The sequence below is a fragment of the Leucopleurus acutus genome, assembly GCF_964270905.1.
Source record: "Leucopleurus acutus genome assembly, chromosome: 2".
NCBI lineage: Eukaryota > Metazoa > Chordata > Mammalia > Artiodactyla > Delphinidae > Leucopleurus > Leucopleurus acutus.
The window spans coordinates 114357704-114376584 of NC_139143.1; the positions used below are offsets into that span (position 1 = coordinate 114357704).

The 18881-nt window shown below is 36.4% G+C and overlaps 1 protein-coding gene across 1 annotated transcript in view; it reads right to left on the minus strand.

Moving 5' to 3' along the window:
- The window catches only part of LOC309957735 (DBIRD complex subunit ZNF326-like), a gene marked incomplete at its 5' end in the record, with an annotated part of 19734 nt that continues 853 nt past the window's right edge, over positions 1-18881 (minus strand). The window contains 6 exon segments of the mRNA XM_082833133.1: positions 1-539; positions 1867-1997; positions 5880-5979; positions 7111-7258; positions 9448-9559; positions 16687-16885. Of these exon segments, the coding sequence (XP_082689259.1) occupies positions 432-539; positions 1867-1997; positions 5880-5979; positions 7111-7258; positions 9448-9559; positions 16687-16885 (798 nt within the window). The 3' untranslated portion in view covers positions 1-431.

Below are 18881 nucleotides of genomic sequence, written 5' to 3' on the forward strand. Positions count from 1 at the left end.
GGTACATTCTACTCTGTTCTATGCCATGTGATAGACTAGGAGAACCCTGTTGCTGTCCAGCTGAACCAGTAACAGAAGTTGGGGGGAGGTGAGTCTGCCTAGGAGTGAAATACTAGACTATCTAAGACATATCCACCAAGTCACTCTTTTTTTAAAAAATCAAGGATAATATTGGGTCTGACATTTGGGTCTTCTATCAGACTCTTGTGTATCTCTCAAATGACCCAGAGCTAGGAAGGCGATGAGAAAGGAATGGCTTATTGCTCCCTTCCCCAATAAATCCCAATAATTAGGAAAAAAGGTATTTTTTTACCCATATGTACAATATTAAGTAAAATTCTCCTCATTTTGTACTGTATTAAACATCACAAAGAGTTACCATATCATCATTTAACTATTACAATACTACAATATAACCTAAAGTTTTTGCACTAAAATCTTACCTTAATAAAACGTTCATATCGCGCCTTCACTATTGGATTATTTAAAATGCTTGTAGCAGTCAAGACACTCTCTCTTTTTATTTGTTCCTTATAAGCCTATGAAAAACAGAACACAGAGATACTTGAAAGCCATGTCATGAAAAATATTTCCTTAATTAAAATGACTGCATGCTCGAATCCTTAGTATTAAATGACTTATTTTCTGGCAAATTAAGCTATAAAGCAACAACAGCTACTGTGACCACAATCTAAATCATCTATGAATTAAAACAATGAAGATTCAAAAAGCCAATCAACTCAGCAGAAAACACTTAGTCACCAAACACTCTAAGTCCGGGTCTACTAAACAGTTGCTTTCTCTCCTTTTCACTCTACATCCAACTCCCCCAGCCCCAGCTACTCCAACTATTCATTTTCATGCTATCAAAAAAAGAAAGACTAATTTTTCATACTGCTAGAGTCTTTCTCTGGGCTGTAAATAGTACAAGAATGTATTATACAAAGGAGGAAAGGTAATAAAATGGAATGTCTAATTGCCAAAAACGTGTCAAGGGAATATCAAAAAAGAGAAAGGACAAAGATTTAAAAAAAGATTGTACGTGCTCAAAGTGACTAAAAAAATCTGAGTTAAATGAGGTTCACATCAATACAAAATATGAATTTAAGACTCAGGAATGCTCTATTTAAAACTTAAGTCTTTAATATTTGAATTTTTAAATTTGCTTTTCAAATAAACTAATTTCTCACAAAGTAAATATTTTTATTTGAAATAAATTTGACTAAATAAAACTAACACAGAAGCAGAAATATACTAATCAAGAAGAAAATAGTAAATTTTTCCTAGAATTTCTGAGTAAATTCTACTAAAAACATAACAATACATAGTAACTGGTAATCCTACTTTTTAAATTTATTTTTCCCAGTCATCAAAATGTATGCTATAATCAAGTCTTTCTTTTTTGTTCTAAAATACACAAACACACACTCATAAAATCATTTTGTACCACGTTAAGAAAATGTTAACAAAAAAAAACGTTCAACAGCTATGATTTCCTGAATACTTACTATGTGCCAGGCACTACTTTAAGTGCCTTTTATATTTTAATTAACCTAATCCTTAATCAGTCACATAAGAGAAGAGAGATTATCCATCCTCATTTTATAGATAAGGAAACTTAGACAAAGAAAAGTTTATTACTTGCTTAACACATGTATGTACTGAACCAGGATTCAGAGAAGTCTTGCTCCAGAGCCCACAATACTACACTTAACCACTATATTACACTAAGTACCTTTACAGTAATTCACTCATGAGATTAACTGGATTGTACACAAGTAGGTAGGTGTGAAACAACAGCCTTTAAACAGCAATAAGGGATTAATGAACAATTCAATGACTTCATTAAGACAAATTAAAACTTGCCTGCTTCCCTTTGATATGATCAGGAGATTTTAAGTGCTGCTGAACTGAGCTATGTAAAGCAGGGATATACACACTGCAAGCACTGCAGTGAACAGTCTCTACTTTCATCATGTGATCATCTGCAGTAACACCTACAAAAGAAATACAACTATTAATAAGAAAAGTATGATTCACATACTTCTGACAAATCAAGTTTTCACTATTTCATTTCCATGATTATTTATGCCCCTTATTCCAAAAAAAGGATCAGAGTATATAGGTAGAGTTCTTTTGCCGTATCTCATTCATCTGCATATACAGATTGAAAACTATATGGATAAAAGATTAAAATTATAAAGTATAATTACATTATATTTCCTAAGCATGTTATATACACTGATGCTCTGAGGTCTATAAGTCCAACCCCCAAAAATATAATATAAAATAAAAAAAGCTGATTTTCTAGTAAAATAAGAATTTCCATGCTTATGAATGTGGGTGGGTAGGGATCGTAAAAATATGTCAAAATTGTATTCATAAGGAACAAAAACATATGTTAGATCTTAAAAATGGTGACTGAGGTGTATTACAGGTGAAGGCTACTTTATATGTTTTTAACACCTATTTTATTTGTTGATTTCTGCACATCCCAATAGAGAGTAGCAGCTTTGGCTACCTGGCTTATCACTGTATGTTTGGCTCTTAGCAACAGTGCCTGACACATGATAGGACCTCAGTAAATATGTTAAATTAATAAGTTATATGTATATTCACAGGAATTTTCTTTAAACGCTGCACATGAAAAACTGTTGGGAACACACCAGTTTCCTTGGAATTATATCACTTTCAAAGAACCATGTATTTTTTTATGTTGAAAAAATTGACTTGGCTCTTCCTTTGGGCAACTGAACTTATCATGTCATTCGATTAAGAAAACAGTAGACAACATGTAGCTTCAATTCAATAAAAAGATCCCCATGTTCTTATATTTCATTCTTGAAGTAACATTTTAAGGTACTAGTTACTGTGACCATCTGTATCTGCTGGTTGCACATCTGCAGATTCAACCAACCATGGCTGAATTTTTTTTTTTTTTTGCGATATGCGGGCCTCTCACTGTTGTGGCCTCTCCTGTTGCGGAGCACAGGCTCCGGACGTGCAGGCTCAGCGGCTATGGCTCACGGGCCCAGCCGCTCCGCGGCATGTGGGATCTTCCAGGACCGGGGCACGAACCCGTGTCCCCTGCATTGGCAGGCGGACTCTCACCCACTGTGCCACCAGGGAAGCCCCATGGCTGAGTTTTTAAAATAGAAAATATTTAATACTCAATAAAGATGTTAAAATATATATATATATTTAAAAATAAAAAAGGTAGAAAATATTTTTTAAAAAATTCCAGAAAGTTCCATAAAGCAGAATTCCATGCTGACAATTATTTACACAACATTTATATTGTATTAAGTATCATAAGTAATCCAGAGATGATTTAAAGTATATAAGAGGACATGTATAGTTTATATGCAAATACTACACCCATTTTATATAAGGGACTTGAGCATGATGGGTTTTGTTATCTGCAGGGAAGTCCTAGAACCAATCTCCGTCAGATACATAAAGACAACTGTCTATGCAAGGGAAGGATATAAGAGAAAATGGCACTTTCCAGGAATTACAAGTAATTCAATATGGCTGGGGCACAGTCTATAAAGAAGGGATGACAGGGAAAAACAGCAGTGCCTAGATTATGAACAGCTTTGTGTGCCATGTCTAGGAATCTGAACTTTATTCTGTGGAGGATGGGGAAGCCACTGAAAATTCCTGAAGTAATAAAATCATGCAGTAAAATTAAAGATAAGAAAGACTAAAAGTAAGGAAACTGGTTAGAAAGATACTATAACTGCCAAAAGAACAGATAAAGCTTTGAACAAATTCAATATTTAAAGAGGAAGTAAAGAAACAGACTTGGTACATATTTAAAAGATAGAACCGACAGAACACAATGCTACAGACATAGTAAAGGTGAGTACTAAGATTAACTTCAAAGTTCTGGTTTTGATGATGGGGCCACTTTCCAAGATGAATGAGGAGATATTTGTTAAGTTTTTGTTTTGTTTTCTTTTGGGGGTGGAGGACGCTCAAGGGGAGGATAGATTTTTTGGATATGTTCACTTTGTGAGACTGCTAAAGAGCGATATCAGTAGGCAGTTGCATGTAGGAGATTGGAGTTAGAAGAGACCTGTGCTTAAGATATAGGTCTATAAGTAATCAACATATAGATGTTGATTTAAACTCTGTATGTAAATTAATTCTTCAGGAAGATATATAAAGAGAGATGATAATGGGACTGACAATACTGAAAAATACCAACTTCCAAAAGCTTAGTAGAGAAGGAAAAGCACAAAGAATAAAAATGACAAGGGGGGGCTTCCCTGGTGGCGCAGTGGTTGAGAGTCCGCCTGCCGATGCAGGGGACATGGGTTCGTGCCCCGGTCCGGGAAGATCCCACATGCCGCAGAGCAGCTGAGCCCGTGAGCCATGGCCGCTGAGCCTGCGCGTCCGGAGCCTGTGCTCCACAACGGGAGAGGCCACAACAGTGAGAGGCCCGCGTACCACAAAACAAAAACAAAAACAAAAACAAAACAAAACAAAAATGACAAGGAAATAAAGAAAACATCAGGGCACTGAGATACCACAGAAACCAAGGGAGGAAACAGATTCACAAAGAATACAGTTATCAGTGGAAAATGTTGCAGAAGAAAGATAATGATTCAAAAGAACATACTGAAGTTGGTGTTGGTAACCTCTGTCATAGCAGTTTCAGTAGACTAATGGTAGCAGAAACTTGTCTGCTGTGAGTAAAGTAATAAATGAGAATGAAAAAAGAGAGACCAGTGTGGACTATGCTTAAAGAAGTGTGGTTGTTTAAACAGAAAGGCAGGTTTTAGAGGAACTAGTGTCTATGTTTTTTTCTTCTCCTTTGGGGCTTATGAGAAGGGATAAGAGAGACAGAGGACATACAGAAGTACAGGCGGCCCTCTGTATCCATGGCTTCTGCATCCATGGACACTGGAGAGCCAACTATGGGACTTGAGCATCTGCAGATTTTGGTACCCGAAGCAGGTCCTGAAACCAATCTCTCTTGGAACCTAGGGACAACTATATCTTCCACGTGGAGGCAAAGCTGAGTTTTCCTCTATGAAGGAAATGAAGTGAAAGACGTAAGGGCAGGTAGTGATAAATTTGCAAGCATGAGAACAGGAATCAAAGGATTCCATTTCTGATAACCCACTCAGGCCTACCACATATGACTATGTACTATATCACTCTATTGCAGCGGTCCCCAACCTTGTTGGCACCAGGGACCGGTTTTGTGGAAGGCAATTTTTCCATGGACGGGGTGGAGGGGGGATGGTTTTGGGATGTTTCATGTAATACATTTATTGTGCACTTTATTTCTATTACTATTACATTGTAATATATAATGAAATAATTATATAACTCACCATAATGCAGAAACAGTGGGAGCCCTAAGCTTGTTTTCGCTTGTCACTCACTGATAGGGTTTTGATATGTCTGTAAGCAATTGATTTATTATGGTCTCTGTGCAAACCTCTCTGCTAATAATAATCGGTACTTGCAGCTGCTCCCCAGCACTAGCATCACCACCTCAGCTCCCCCTCAGATCATCAAGCATTAGATTCTCACAAGGAGCGTGCAACCTAGATCCCTCGCATGCGTAGTTCACTGTAGGGTTCGAGCTCCTATGAGAATCTAATGCCGCTGCTGATCTAACAAGAGGAGGAGCTCAAGCGATAACGCAAGCAATGGGGAATGGCTGTAAATACAGATGAAACTTTGCTCACTTGCCCACTGCTCACCTCCTGCTATGCAACCAGGTTCCTAACAGGACACAGACCACTACTGGTCCATGGCCCAGGGGTTGGGGACCCCTGCTCTAATGGGCATCATTTACACTGAAATAGGTATGTAAAATATATATGTAAATTTCTAAATTAATTTGTTTAAATACTTACCTTCCATAACATCTTTTTCAATTATTTTGACTACTTCTGTTTGATTATTTGTCTGTTGCTTACGAATAGATGTTTTCTTGAATTTATTTACCATACATTCCTAGAAAACAAAATAGAAAGAATCCAAAAAGTTTTCAGTGAGCACATAGTATAGGCCTAGCACCATGCTTGGCCTATGGAAGATAACAATATCTGTTATATAAGAACTAGTAAATGTTCTCAAGGAGCTTACAATTTAGTTGGAAAGACTAATATAAAGTACCAGGAAACTACAAAAAGTATTTACTTTTCAAGATGTATTTTAGGTACATAGAGAGAGAGAGATCGAAGACAGCTGATAGGCAAGAGATCGTCTCAGGACAGGTGAATATGAAAGTCCTAAATAACAGTTAGGAACCAGTTAAACAAAATTACAGAAAGAAATTTTAATTAAGGTACACAATTCTGCAAGGATATAGAGGAGTAAATGATCCCTGTACTTCTAACCTTCTAACAACTCCATCTCTTTTGCCCAAACTAATTGTATGTACAGTTAGCAGTCCAGATCCAGCCCTGGCCCCAACTATCCACCCCTTCTCCAAGCCACTTCTGCCTACACCATGACGCTGGGGCCTTCCACTCAATAGTGTCATCTGTTTAAGTGCGAGTGTGTTCAATTTCCAATTATTGTTAGTTCACTGAGGGGAGTGTCTTTGTCTTCAGTGCCTGAACAGCACCTTCCGTAAGTATTCAAGAAAAACTGCTGAACTGATGATCACATTCTGATAATATAAAGGACACTAATCAAACACCAGGCTCTGGCTCTGAATTCAGACTTCCATTTATTGAAAGTCACTGAACTGCTCTGAGCATGATCTTTTAGGATAAAGAGGAGTTAGTATAAGGCTGAAATGAAATATGAAGAAAAGTACCCAACACAACACCAGGTACACAGAAGACTGTTAATAGATGATAGCTGATTCTGTATCAATAAACAGCTGTTAAAGGAATTTTTTCCTGACACCTCTGCCAGAAACTACTGTGAAAAATGTACTCTCAAATAACAAATCTAAAATCTATGAAAGAGGAATTCACATCTACTTCTGAGCTAATTTTAAAACAACTCTTTCTTTAAGTGAATAGTAAATTAAATTCTTAGAAACATAAAATGGGAGAAAGATGGGAAACTATGAAAATATAAGAAATTCAAATGTCAGATAAAGTGCTTCTCACTTCAGAAACAGCTACTTACATGCAAAAATTCCATAACTACTTTATCGAATTTGGTTTGTTTTTGAATATGATCTAATGTTTCCTGGTGTGAAGAACTTTCCAGATGCAGTTCAATATCTTTTTCTTCAAATGTTCGAAATTTACAAAATGAACATGTGAATGCCATTCTGTAAGGGAAAAAAAAAGTTTTTCTTTAAATATTACCTTATTTACTTAGAAAGAGTTCATAAGACTATACCAATGAAATTAATTTTCCCAGCATAAATGATTTCCTCTCTTCCATTTAATGGTTGATTTAAATTTAGCTTAAGTCAGAAAAAGATAGTATCTAAGTACCTGTCTGGACACTGTTATTATACCAATTGGCATCGCTGGCCCACACTGGAGCTTCTGGGTATGAAAGATGGATCAATGAATCTACTTAATCTAATCCTAAACTATCCACTTCAAGTCTAGATCAGTTAGAAAGCCAGAGCAAACTTCAAGCAGTATCAAGTTCCGAAGTTCTACTACTTATTTTACACTCTGTTCCATCCTCAAGCTTCCAAACCACTGAAGTAGTGACAACAAAGCCAGGTGGAACATCAGACAACCATAATTCTGTCTGTTAGAGCTCTTGGATGATCAAAAGTCCTGCCCTGTAAAAATCACTTCAGGATGACTAATCAGCCTGGACTGGACAAATGCACTCATTTAGAAGCTCAGGAGCCACTCCAGAATGAATTTTCCCTTTTTCTGCCATTTAATTATTCCTACCTCATATATTCTTGTTACTTCCTTTTCCTCGAATTACAACACTAGTTTCCTAATTGGTTTCTTTGCCTCTAGTCTCCATTTTCCAACTAATTCCTTACAGTACTATTATATTTATTTTCCTGGGTAAGAGTATAGGATCTGATATCTACTGCTGGGTTTATTTCCTAGCACCCTTATGTGACCTCAGGCAACTTAACTTATCTGGGCCTTAGTTTTCTTATCTTAGTAAGATGAAAACCCTCATAGAGGTGTTTGAGCATCCTCAGATTTTGGTATTTGAGGGTCGGGTGGGGGTCGGGTAGGAGGGGTGGTGGTCCTAGAATCAATCCACTGTGTGATGACTGTAAATATCAAAAAATCATTCCTATATATCTTCTTTTTTTTTTTTTGGCTCTGTTGTGTCTTTGTTGCTGCGCGCGTGCTTTCTCTAGTTGCGGTGAGCAGGGGCTACTCTTCATTGTGGTGCGTGGGCTTCTCATTGTGGTGGCTTCTCTTGTTGCAGAGCACAGGGCTCTAGGCGTGCGGGCTTCAGTAGTTGTGGCACATGGGCTCAGTAGTCGTGGCACACGGGCTCAGTAGTCGTGGCACACGGGCTCAGTAGTTGTGGCTCGTGGGCTCTAGAGCACAGGCTCAGTAGTTGTGGCGCACAGGCCTAGTTGCTCCACGCCATGTGAGATCTTCCCAGACCAGGGTTCGAACCCGTGTCCCCCACACTGGCAGGCGGATTCTTACCCACTGTGCCACCAGGGAAGTCCCATTTCTATATATCTTTGATCAAACCTTTTCATTTGACTCTCAGGAATTTTTTCACATCCGAATTGATGTATCTGCCTTTTCAAGGAAACAGGTTTTTGTTTTTGTTTGCTTAAACACAATACTTTATCGATTCTAAGACATATTTTTCCTTATTGCATCTCGGAAATCAGTCTGTATCATAAAATTAATGACATATCACAATCTCTTTTGGCCAGATAGATTATTGCTTGTGCATGTAAAAAATCAGGAATTCCAGTTTTAAAATCTGTAGAGTGATTGTCAGTGGCTTGAAAGTCCCAAGGACAATTATACAGCATTCTTTTAGACCCTGACAACCAAATAGCTATGGGAGAGGTGGAGAGTAGCAAACCGAATATGTCAATATCCTTGAGACAGGAATCAAACGTAGGCTAACTATACAAAACTACAGCACCAGCTTAAGACACCAATAACAGCTTTTTAAAAAATATCTTTTCTTTTTTTACTTTTTTCCAGTTTTATTGAGATTGACATATAACATTGTTTAAGATGCACAATGTAATTATTTGATACATGTATCTATTGTGAAATGATGAGCACAATGAGTTTAGTTAACGTCCAACACTTCACTAGTTATATTTTTTTTCTTGTGCTGAGAACTTTGAAGATCTACTCTCTTAGCAACTTCAAATATACACACAGTATTGTTAACAATAGTCACAATGCTGTACAATATATCCCCAGAACTTATTTATCTTATAATTGGAAGTTTGAACCTTTTGGCCATCTACTCAATTTTCCAACCCCCAAACCCCGGAAACAGTGTTTTTATGAGTCCAATTTTCAGACTCTACTAAGCACAAACCTGTATCCATCTCCATATTTCTCACTGTTTTTTTCTCTTCTGCGCCTTTGTTTCTCTCGCCGAGCCTCAATTCGTCGCTTTTCTTCTTCTTCATTTTTAGGATCTGTTTTTGCTAAGGGATCAGACAAGAGTTAAAAATAAAAATCATTTTTCCATTCTCCTTTTCCAGTCCCCAGTTCATAAACTATAGACATACAAGATTTACTTGACGGTCATTATCTAAATTGAACTCACCACAAAAATCAGAATTTGAGATTACCCAGCATTTCTGAAACTTCATTCATGTGAATAACATCATCATGAACTTTGCCTATTTACTTCTCACCTATGTTATTATCTGCTACATATTTTTCTGTAGATCTGCTCATTTTTTCTTATCCTCATTTTAAGCAATAATATCCACATCACCTAAAATAATTTTGAATACCACACTCTGGGAAACACGGAAATAACCTGACCTTGCATGAATGTGGAAAAACAATGAGCACTAGAAAGAGAGCCTTGGATACAAAAACTCATTTATTATAGCAGCTCTCCCAAACTTTCTTAAAATGTATAAACTCTAAAACAAAAGCAGATTCTTCCTCTTTTTCTCAAAACATGCCTTAATGCGAATACACAGTACAAAATGCACTATTTTAACCATTTCAAAGTGTACCATTTAGTGGCTTTAAGTGCATCACAATGTTGTGCAACCATCACCACTATTTAATTCTAGAACTTTTTAGTCATTCCAAAGAGAAACCCCATACCTATTAAGCAGTCACTAAAGCACCTGGTAAAACTACCAATCTGCTTTCTGTCTCTACAGATTTTCCTATTCTGGATATTTTATATAAACAAAGGATACAATACGTGGCATTTTTTTGTCCGGCTTCTTTTATTTAGCATAATGTTTTCAAGGTTCACCCATGTGTTGTACCATGTATCAGTACCTCCTTCCTTTTTATGGCTGAATAATATTCCATTGTGTGAATACACCACATTTTTTTCATCCATTCATCTGCTGATGAACATTTGGATTGTTTCCACCTTTTAACACTTGTGAATGATGCTGCTATGAACATTTATATACAAGTTTTTGTTTGAATACTTCTTTTCAATTCTTTGAAGTATGTATCTAGGAGTGGAATTGTTGGTTCATATGGTAAGTCTACGTTTAATCATTTGAGGAACCATCAAACTGTTCCCCACAGCAGCTGCACCACTTTACATTCCCACCAGTACTGTATGAGGGTTCTAATTTCTCCACATCCTCATCAATACTTGTTATTTTCCTTTTTTTATATTTTTTTTGCGGTACACGGGCCTCTCACTGCTGTGGCCTCTCCCGTTGCAGAGCACAGGCTCCGGACGTGCAGGCTCAGCGGCCATGGCTCACAGGCCTAGCCGCTCCGTGGCATGTGGGATCTTCCCAGACCGGGGCACGAACCCGTGTCCCCTGCATCGGCAGGCAGACTCTCAATCACTGCGCCACCAGGGAAGCCCTCCTTTTGTCATTTTTAAGACCATCGACTTCACATGGTGTGAAGTGGTATCTCATTGTATTAAAAGAAAAAGGTTCTTTCTTATGATACAATTAACTTTAGACTTACAAAAAAAAAAAACCTCATCTGCGCTCAAACTTTTCCTTTTATACATTGTTTATCCTTTTGGATTACCTTTGGAAAAATATCTAATACAAAATCATGAACATCTGGGGATTTCATAAACTTAACAGTGAACAAATATTAAGTACTTGCTATGCATACAGTGGGATGTTTCAAAACTATATAAAATACCTTAAAATTCAATATCTAGATTATTTTTCATCTTTTTTTTTTTTTTTTGTAGTACGCGGGCCTCTCACTGTTGTGGCCTCTCCCGTTGCGGAGTACAGGTTCCGGACGCAGCGGCCATGGCTCACGGGCCCAGCCGCTCCGCGGCATGTGGGATCTTCCTGGACCGGGGCACGAACCCACGTCCCCTGCATCGGCAGACGGACTCTCAACCACTGCGCCACCAGGGAAGCCCAATTTTTCATAATTTTATAAGAGCTTAAATGTACATTATTATTTTATTAACCATTTTCAATATCCTCCTTCAGTTCCCCTCAAATCCTCACTCTGTATAAAATCCACTTGTACATGACCTTAAACTAGAAGCAGTTCCATTTCCCTTCATGTGCTAAAACTACGATATATGTTGTACCTCTATCCAAATGACTGAATACGGTTCCTTTCCTACTTCTTTTCAACAAATCATATAGTCTATATACTACAGTGTAGCAAGACTTCTTATTCCTAAATATTCAGCAGACATCTTTCAGAATGCCCACCTCATGCCTAACAGTGAAAGCCTGATTTGACTACAGGATTTTGGCTTCATTGTTAGTTATACTACACTGCTCTCTCAAGTTTTGCTAAAAAGAAAAAAAAAGTTGGGTCACATATAGCTGCTTTAGTGGCAAATCAGTTTCTGATTCAAACTTTGCAATATTTATTTAACTATACCTGCAAAATATATCTTTGAAATCTATCCCAAGACGATCAACTGAATTGCCTAGTCTAGAAAGATTTAGAGTACACAATTCAGTAAATAGCAATCTATCAACTAACACAGTATAAAAGTTATCCTTACTAACACACACTCTACCTATTAGCAGGTTTCCTGAATTCCAGAATATTGCTATTTTTTACTAAATAATACAGATGTCCCACGCAAAGCATGGCAGGAAAGTAGGTTTAAGAATAGTATTTAAACCGTTCCTGAGTCTTGTATTATAACTTATAATTTTAAGGAAAAAAATCCAACATTTGCAATATCAATTATTTTTTCAAATATGATACATTAAAATGTCTGTAATGTTGTAATTAGATTAAAAAAGACACTATCAAACTCTCAGAGGAAAACATAGGCAGAACACTCTATGACATAAATCACAGCAAGATCCTTTCTGACCCACCTCCTTGAGAAATGGAAATAAAAACAAAAATAAACAAATGGGACCTAATGAAACTTCAAAGCTTTTGCCCAGCAAAGGAAACTATAAACAAGACGAAAAGACAACCCTCAGAATGGGAGAAAATATCTGCAAATGAAGCAACTGACAAAAGATTAATCTCCAAAATTTACAAGCAGCTCATGCAGCTCAATATCAAAAAAACAAACAACCCAATCCAAAAATGGGCAGAAGACCTAAACAGACATTTCTCCAAAGAAGATATACACACTGCCATCAAACACATGAAAGGATGCTCAACATCATTAATCATTAGAGAAATGCAAATCAAAACTACAATGAGGCATCACCTCACACAAGTCAGAATGGCCATCATCAAAAAAATCTACAAACAATAAATGCTGGAGAGGGTGTGGAGAAAAGGGAACCCTCTTGCACTGTTGGTGGGAATGTAAATTGGTACAGCCACTATGGAGAACAGTATGGAGGTTCCTTAAAAAACTAAAAATATAACTACCATACAACCCAGCAATCCCACTACTGGGCATATACCCTAAGAAAACCATCATTCAAAAAGAGTCATGTACCAAAATGTTCATTGCAGCTCTATTTACAATAGCCCGGAGATGGAAACAACCTAAGTGTCCATCAGCAGATGAATGGATAAAGAAGATGTGGCACACACATACAATGGAATATTACTCAGCCATAAAAGGAAATGAAATTGAGTTATCTGTAGTGAGGTGGATGGACCTAGAGTCTGTCATAGAGAGTGAAGTAAGTCAGAAAGAGAAAAACAAATACCGTATGCTAACACATATATATGGAATCTAAGAAAAAAGAAAAAAGTTCATGAAGAACCTAGGGGCAAGACGGGAAAAAAGACACAGACCTACTAGAGAATGGACTTGAGGATATGGGGAGGGGGAAGGGTAAGCTGTGACAAAGGGAGAGAGTGGCATGGACATATATACACTACCAAACGTAAAATAGCTAGCTAGTGGGAAGCAGCCGCATAGCACAAGGAGATCAGCTCGGTGCTTTGTGACCACCTAGAGGGGTGAGACAGGGAGGGTGGGAGGGAGGCAGACACAAGAGGGAAGAGATATGGGAACATATGTATATGTATAACTGATTCACTTTGTTATAAAGAAGAAACTAACACATCATTGTAAAGCAATTAATTATACACCAATAAAGACGTTAAAATATACATATATATCTTATTTTTAAAACTGGATGTAAAAAATCTGAAAAACTGGACTAGAAAAACTTGGAATATTCATTCATTACAATGATCTTAACCTCCTCCAGTCCCAACAAGATTAGGCAATCAAATATTAATTCTAAAGAAGAGAGTAATTTTTGCCCCCTTGCAGTATCACCTAACTTGGAAAGATAAAATGCTTTTCAGTCATCAAGGCAAAAGTAAAATAAATACAAAAAGCAAAAAATAATTCAGTGTACAGTCAAAAACAGGCAAAGTATTTGTTGTATATTATTTTGTTATTATGTTTTCACAAAGAATGCTGAGAAAGACATTTCCTTACCTTTTATTTATGTATCCTCTTGACAATCTAATTTGGTCAAATGTACTTGATTTCATTTAGAGATACATTACAAAGTTAAGTAAAATACAATGACGGAGAAAAGAAACAGAGTAATCTGGCTCTGAACTTTTTTTTTTTAAGATTTATTGAGATATAATTCAGTATAAAATAAACCATACGATCCACCCATTTAAAGTATGTAATCCAATGTTTTTTAGAACATTCACAGGTATGTGCAAACATTACCATAATCAATTCTAGAACATTTTCATCACCTTACAAAGAAATCTGGTACCCTGGTATTACTCCCTACACACCCCAGAGCCCAAAGCAACCACTAATCTACTTTCTATCCCTATAGACTTCTGTATTCTACACTTTCAAATGAAAAGAATCATATTATGTGGACTTTTGTGACTGGCTTCTTTCACTTCATTAATCTTTTCAAAGTTCATCCAAGTTGTAGCATGTATCAGTACTTCACTCCATTTTTATGGCTGGAAACTATTCTACCATTCTATTCTGTATGGACATACCACATTTTGTTTATCCATTTATCCACTGATGAGCATTTGGGTCGTTTCTACCTTTTGGCTACTATGAACAACGATGTTATATGTATCCGTACACAAATTTCTGTGCAGACATATGTTTTCATTTTTCTTGGTATATACCTGGGAGTGGAACTGCTGGATCATATGGTAATTTGTTTAACCATTTGAGGAACTGTTTTCCAAAGTGCCTGGACCATTTTACATTCCCACCAGTGGTATAAGAAGGTTCTGATTTCTCCACATCCTCGCTAAGACTTGTTATTACCTTTTTGATTCTAGCCATCCAGGTAAGTATGAAGTGGTATCTCATCGTGGTCCTGATTTAAATTTGGGCACTTTTTCATGTGCGTATTGGCTATCTGTATATCTTTTTGGGGAAAATGTCTGTTCAGATGCTCTGCTCACTTTTTTCAATTGGGCTATTTGTCTTTTTATTGAGTTTAAAAATTCTATATATTCTAGACACCAAGTCCCTTATCAGATATGTAATTTGCAAATATTTTCTCCTACTCTGGGCTGTCTTTTCACTCTCTTGATGGTGTCCTTTGAAGCACAGAAGTTTTTAATTTTGATAAAGTCCAATTTACCTATTTTTTATTTGGTTGCTCATTCTTTTAGTGTCATATCTAAGAATTCCTTGCCAAATCCAAAGCCATGAAGACTTACCCCTGTTTTCTTCTGAGTTTTATAGTTTCAGTCCTTGCATTTAGGTGTTGCATTTTAGCTTGTGCATGTGGCAATCCAGTTGGTTCCAGCACCATTTGTTGAAAAGACTATTCTCTCCTCATTGAATAATTTTAGCATTTTTGCTAAAATAAATTTGACCATAGATTTGTGAGTTTATTTCTGGACTCTCAATTCTCTTCCACTGATCTATGTCTGGCCTTGTGCCAGTACCACTCTGTCTTGATTACTGTGGCTTTGTAGTAAGTTTTAAAATCATGAAGTAATGAGTCTTTCTATTTTGTTCTTCATTTTTTAGGATTGTTTTGGCTATTTTAGGTCCCTTGCAATTCCCTATGAATTTTAGAATCAACTTGTCAATTTTTGCAAAGAAGTTAGGTGGCATTCTGATAGGGATTGGGTTGAATCAGTAGATCAGTTTGGAGAGTATTACGATCTTAATAATGTTAAGTCTTCTGATCTATGAACATTTATTTAGTATTCCATTTATTTAGATCCTTAATTTCTTTCAACAATGTTTTATAGTTGTCAAAGTATAAGTTTTGCAGTTTTTTAAAATTTATTTATTTTATTTATTTATTTTTGGTTGTGTCGGGTCTTCATTGCTGCACATGGGCTTTCTCTAGTTGCAGCGAGAGGGGGCTACTCTTCATTGCAGCGTGCGGGCTTCTCATTGTGGTGGCTTCTCTTGCTGTGGCGCACAGGCTCTAGGTGCGCAGGCTTCAGTAGTTGTGGCATGCGGGCTCAGTAGTCGTGGCTCGCGGGCTCTGGAGTGCAGGTTCAGTAGTTGTGGCGTACGGGCTTAGTTACTCCACGGCATGTGTGATCTTCCTGGACCAGGGCTCGAACCCGTGTCCCCTGCATTGGCAGGCGGATTCTTAACCACTGCACCACCAGGGAAGCCCTGCACTTCTTTTGTTAAATTTATTTCTGAGTATTCAATTCTTCTTGATGCTAAATGAATTAAATTGTTTTCTTAATTTCATTTTCAGACTGGCTCTCAATTTTTAACACTGTAAAAATGGAAATATGATTATCTCTAAGAATAATCATGTCCAGAAGATAAAAAAAAAATTAATTTTCTAGAAGAATGCACAGCTTTTTCTGGTACCAAGGACCATGAAAAATTTCTTGCCTTTGACCTCATGAAGGGGATTCTATGTAATGTAACATACCACTTCTTCAATAATATATCCAACAATAAATATAACACCCAAGAAAGGAGTCTGAATCAAAATCATGTGTGAGGTCTTTTTAAAAATATAGACATTCTGGCTCCACCCTAAATCAAGATGTAGCGAAGAGGGGTGAACCAGGGCATGTGAATTTAAAAGGTAGCTTTTGGTAATTTTGATATCCATGACTGATTAGGGCATCTGCAGATCTGATTTCTACAACTGTAATTATTATACTGTTTCTCTATATAAACGTGAAAAATTATCTAAATGCACTGAGTTAAAAAAAATAAAAAGTACCTTGAACCATAGCAAGGTTATGTTTTCTTACTTACTGGGTGATTTGCTGAGGCTCATCTTCTCCACAGGTTTTGCTAGCTTGGGTTTCTTGATAAAGCTTCCACCAGGCTTATTAAATGGTTGCATCATTTTTCTCTTTATTCCTCTTGCAGCAGTAACTGTCACATTGGTGGGTTTGTTTTGATAGTCAACAACAATTCCAGGTCTATGAATGCTTCCAAAATCACTCATATGCTGCAAATTTGTGAAATCAAGAAATATTAGCACAATATCCAATGATAACGTATGAATTCATATATAATTTATGTTACCTATCTAAAATTTTTCACCTGAAAATTCCTCAGAATGTAACTAAATTTTACAAGTCCACTCTGAATAAATACATTGAAAAACTTTGTAAATTATTACATGAGCTCAAATCCATTGAATTAGTATTTTTATTTCCAGAAGAACAAATATGAATATTTCCTGTTTTTTGATTCTTACAATTCAAAATTACTTGAGATCATAAACAACATATGTGCCTGTCAGAATATTACCACTTGTACAACTCTCTGACAACTCCTCTTCAGAGTTCCTAATCGATGTTTTCCCATGAAAAGACCTTAAAAGAAATCTTTATTTTACTAAAACCTGGCTTAAAACTAAGATACACAAAGAAGACCATATTTGAAGTTTGAAGTAAAAAAAGATCCAGAAATGATTTAGGATTTCTCCCTGTTGAAAAAGGGATGAGAAGGCGAGATGGAACATTAGTATGAAATAGGAGAGTTAAAGCATAACCATGCATCAACTTCCAAGACACACTTCAGATAAAGAATTGCATCTGACGTTCCATTCACATTCTTACCTAGAGAAACATATTCTGACCCAGAAGCCCAAGAAGCAAAAGTTTACAGACGAAGAGTCATGCAACCAAACGACTCTTTGTGTCCCTTCCTCTTCTCCTGTCGTTAACAAAATCCACTACACCAAAAGGCCACATGTTCATAGAAATTTACTCTACTAACCCTACTTTTAGAAGATAAAGATTGAGGAGTAATCTGAAGAGAAGGATCCAATGGGAATTGTACAAGTGAAGATTAAAAAAGAAAGCCCTATTGGTTCATCTATGTCATTAACAGGAAGAAAGAAAGAAAAGTCCATTCCGACTAGAATGGTGGAAACAAAGAACAGGAATACCTGTTTTTCTATCATGAAAACAAAATTGATATTTGAAGTCTCATTGAGAAAAAAATCATTTGCCTAATGGAAAACGTTAAGAGTTTTCCAAATTTTCCAACTGGAATAGATTTTCAATTTCAAAACCCAAAGCCTATTATCCCAACTATTTTCAATTAATCTACAATCATGAAGCATGGTAGAATAGCAACATATCAGTTGCTTACATTTGTATATTATGCTTAGGAATACCTATCTAACCTAGTAGACTTGAATAAATTAGTGTTTCCAGGTAATTTACATAGTCACATCAGAAAAATCTTCATCAATTATCCATTAAAGGTGCAATGCATTTTACATAGGTAAAGAGTAACTGTTATAAATGCAAAATTTCTACACAAGTATGACAAACTACACTGATGTACCAAAGGCTAGTGAGCAGTTAAAAATATGTGCCCTACAGCATTTTTTATCAGAAGTACTTTTCTCTGCAAACAGAATATTAAGAGCAACTGACTTAAAAAAAATAAAACACTCCTCATGTTATAGCAAAAATACAATATTCTTTATAGGATCAAAGTGCATAGTAACTCCACAATCTACATACCCTTACTAGGTAAAATTTCATGTCAGTCAAGTTACCTGAGAATGTAAGGCATAATCTTTATACTATATATCCTGAAATTAAATACTTGAAGACTAGTATATTTACTCATTTAAGCAGTAATTTACAAAATATTACTTCCTAGGAAGAAGCCGTAGACATGTTTATACAGGGAGGAAATTATTTCTCAATAGTAAAACTAGTGACACAGGTAAAACAGAACACCCAGCAATAGGACATACTGTAAGAGAGTAAGTTAGCAAAATTATACTGACCACGAATCATCTACAACCTATTATACATATCAACTTCTTCACCATGTAAACATGGCTAAGCTACCCTCAACTATCACCGATTTTTAGTTTCTTGTGTTTAATGTGAAATATGAAGCTTTGAAGAAATTCTACGTGCTAGAGTTTAGCAGCAAAGTATACACATTTTATCATACATTGCACCTTTAACCTA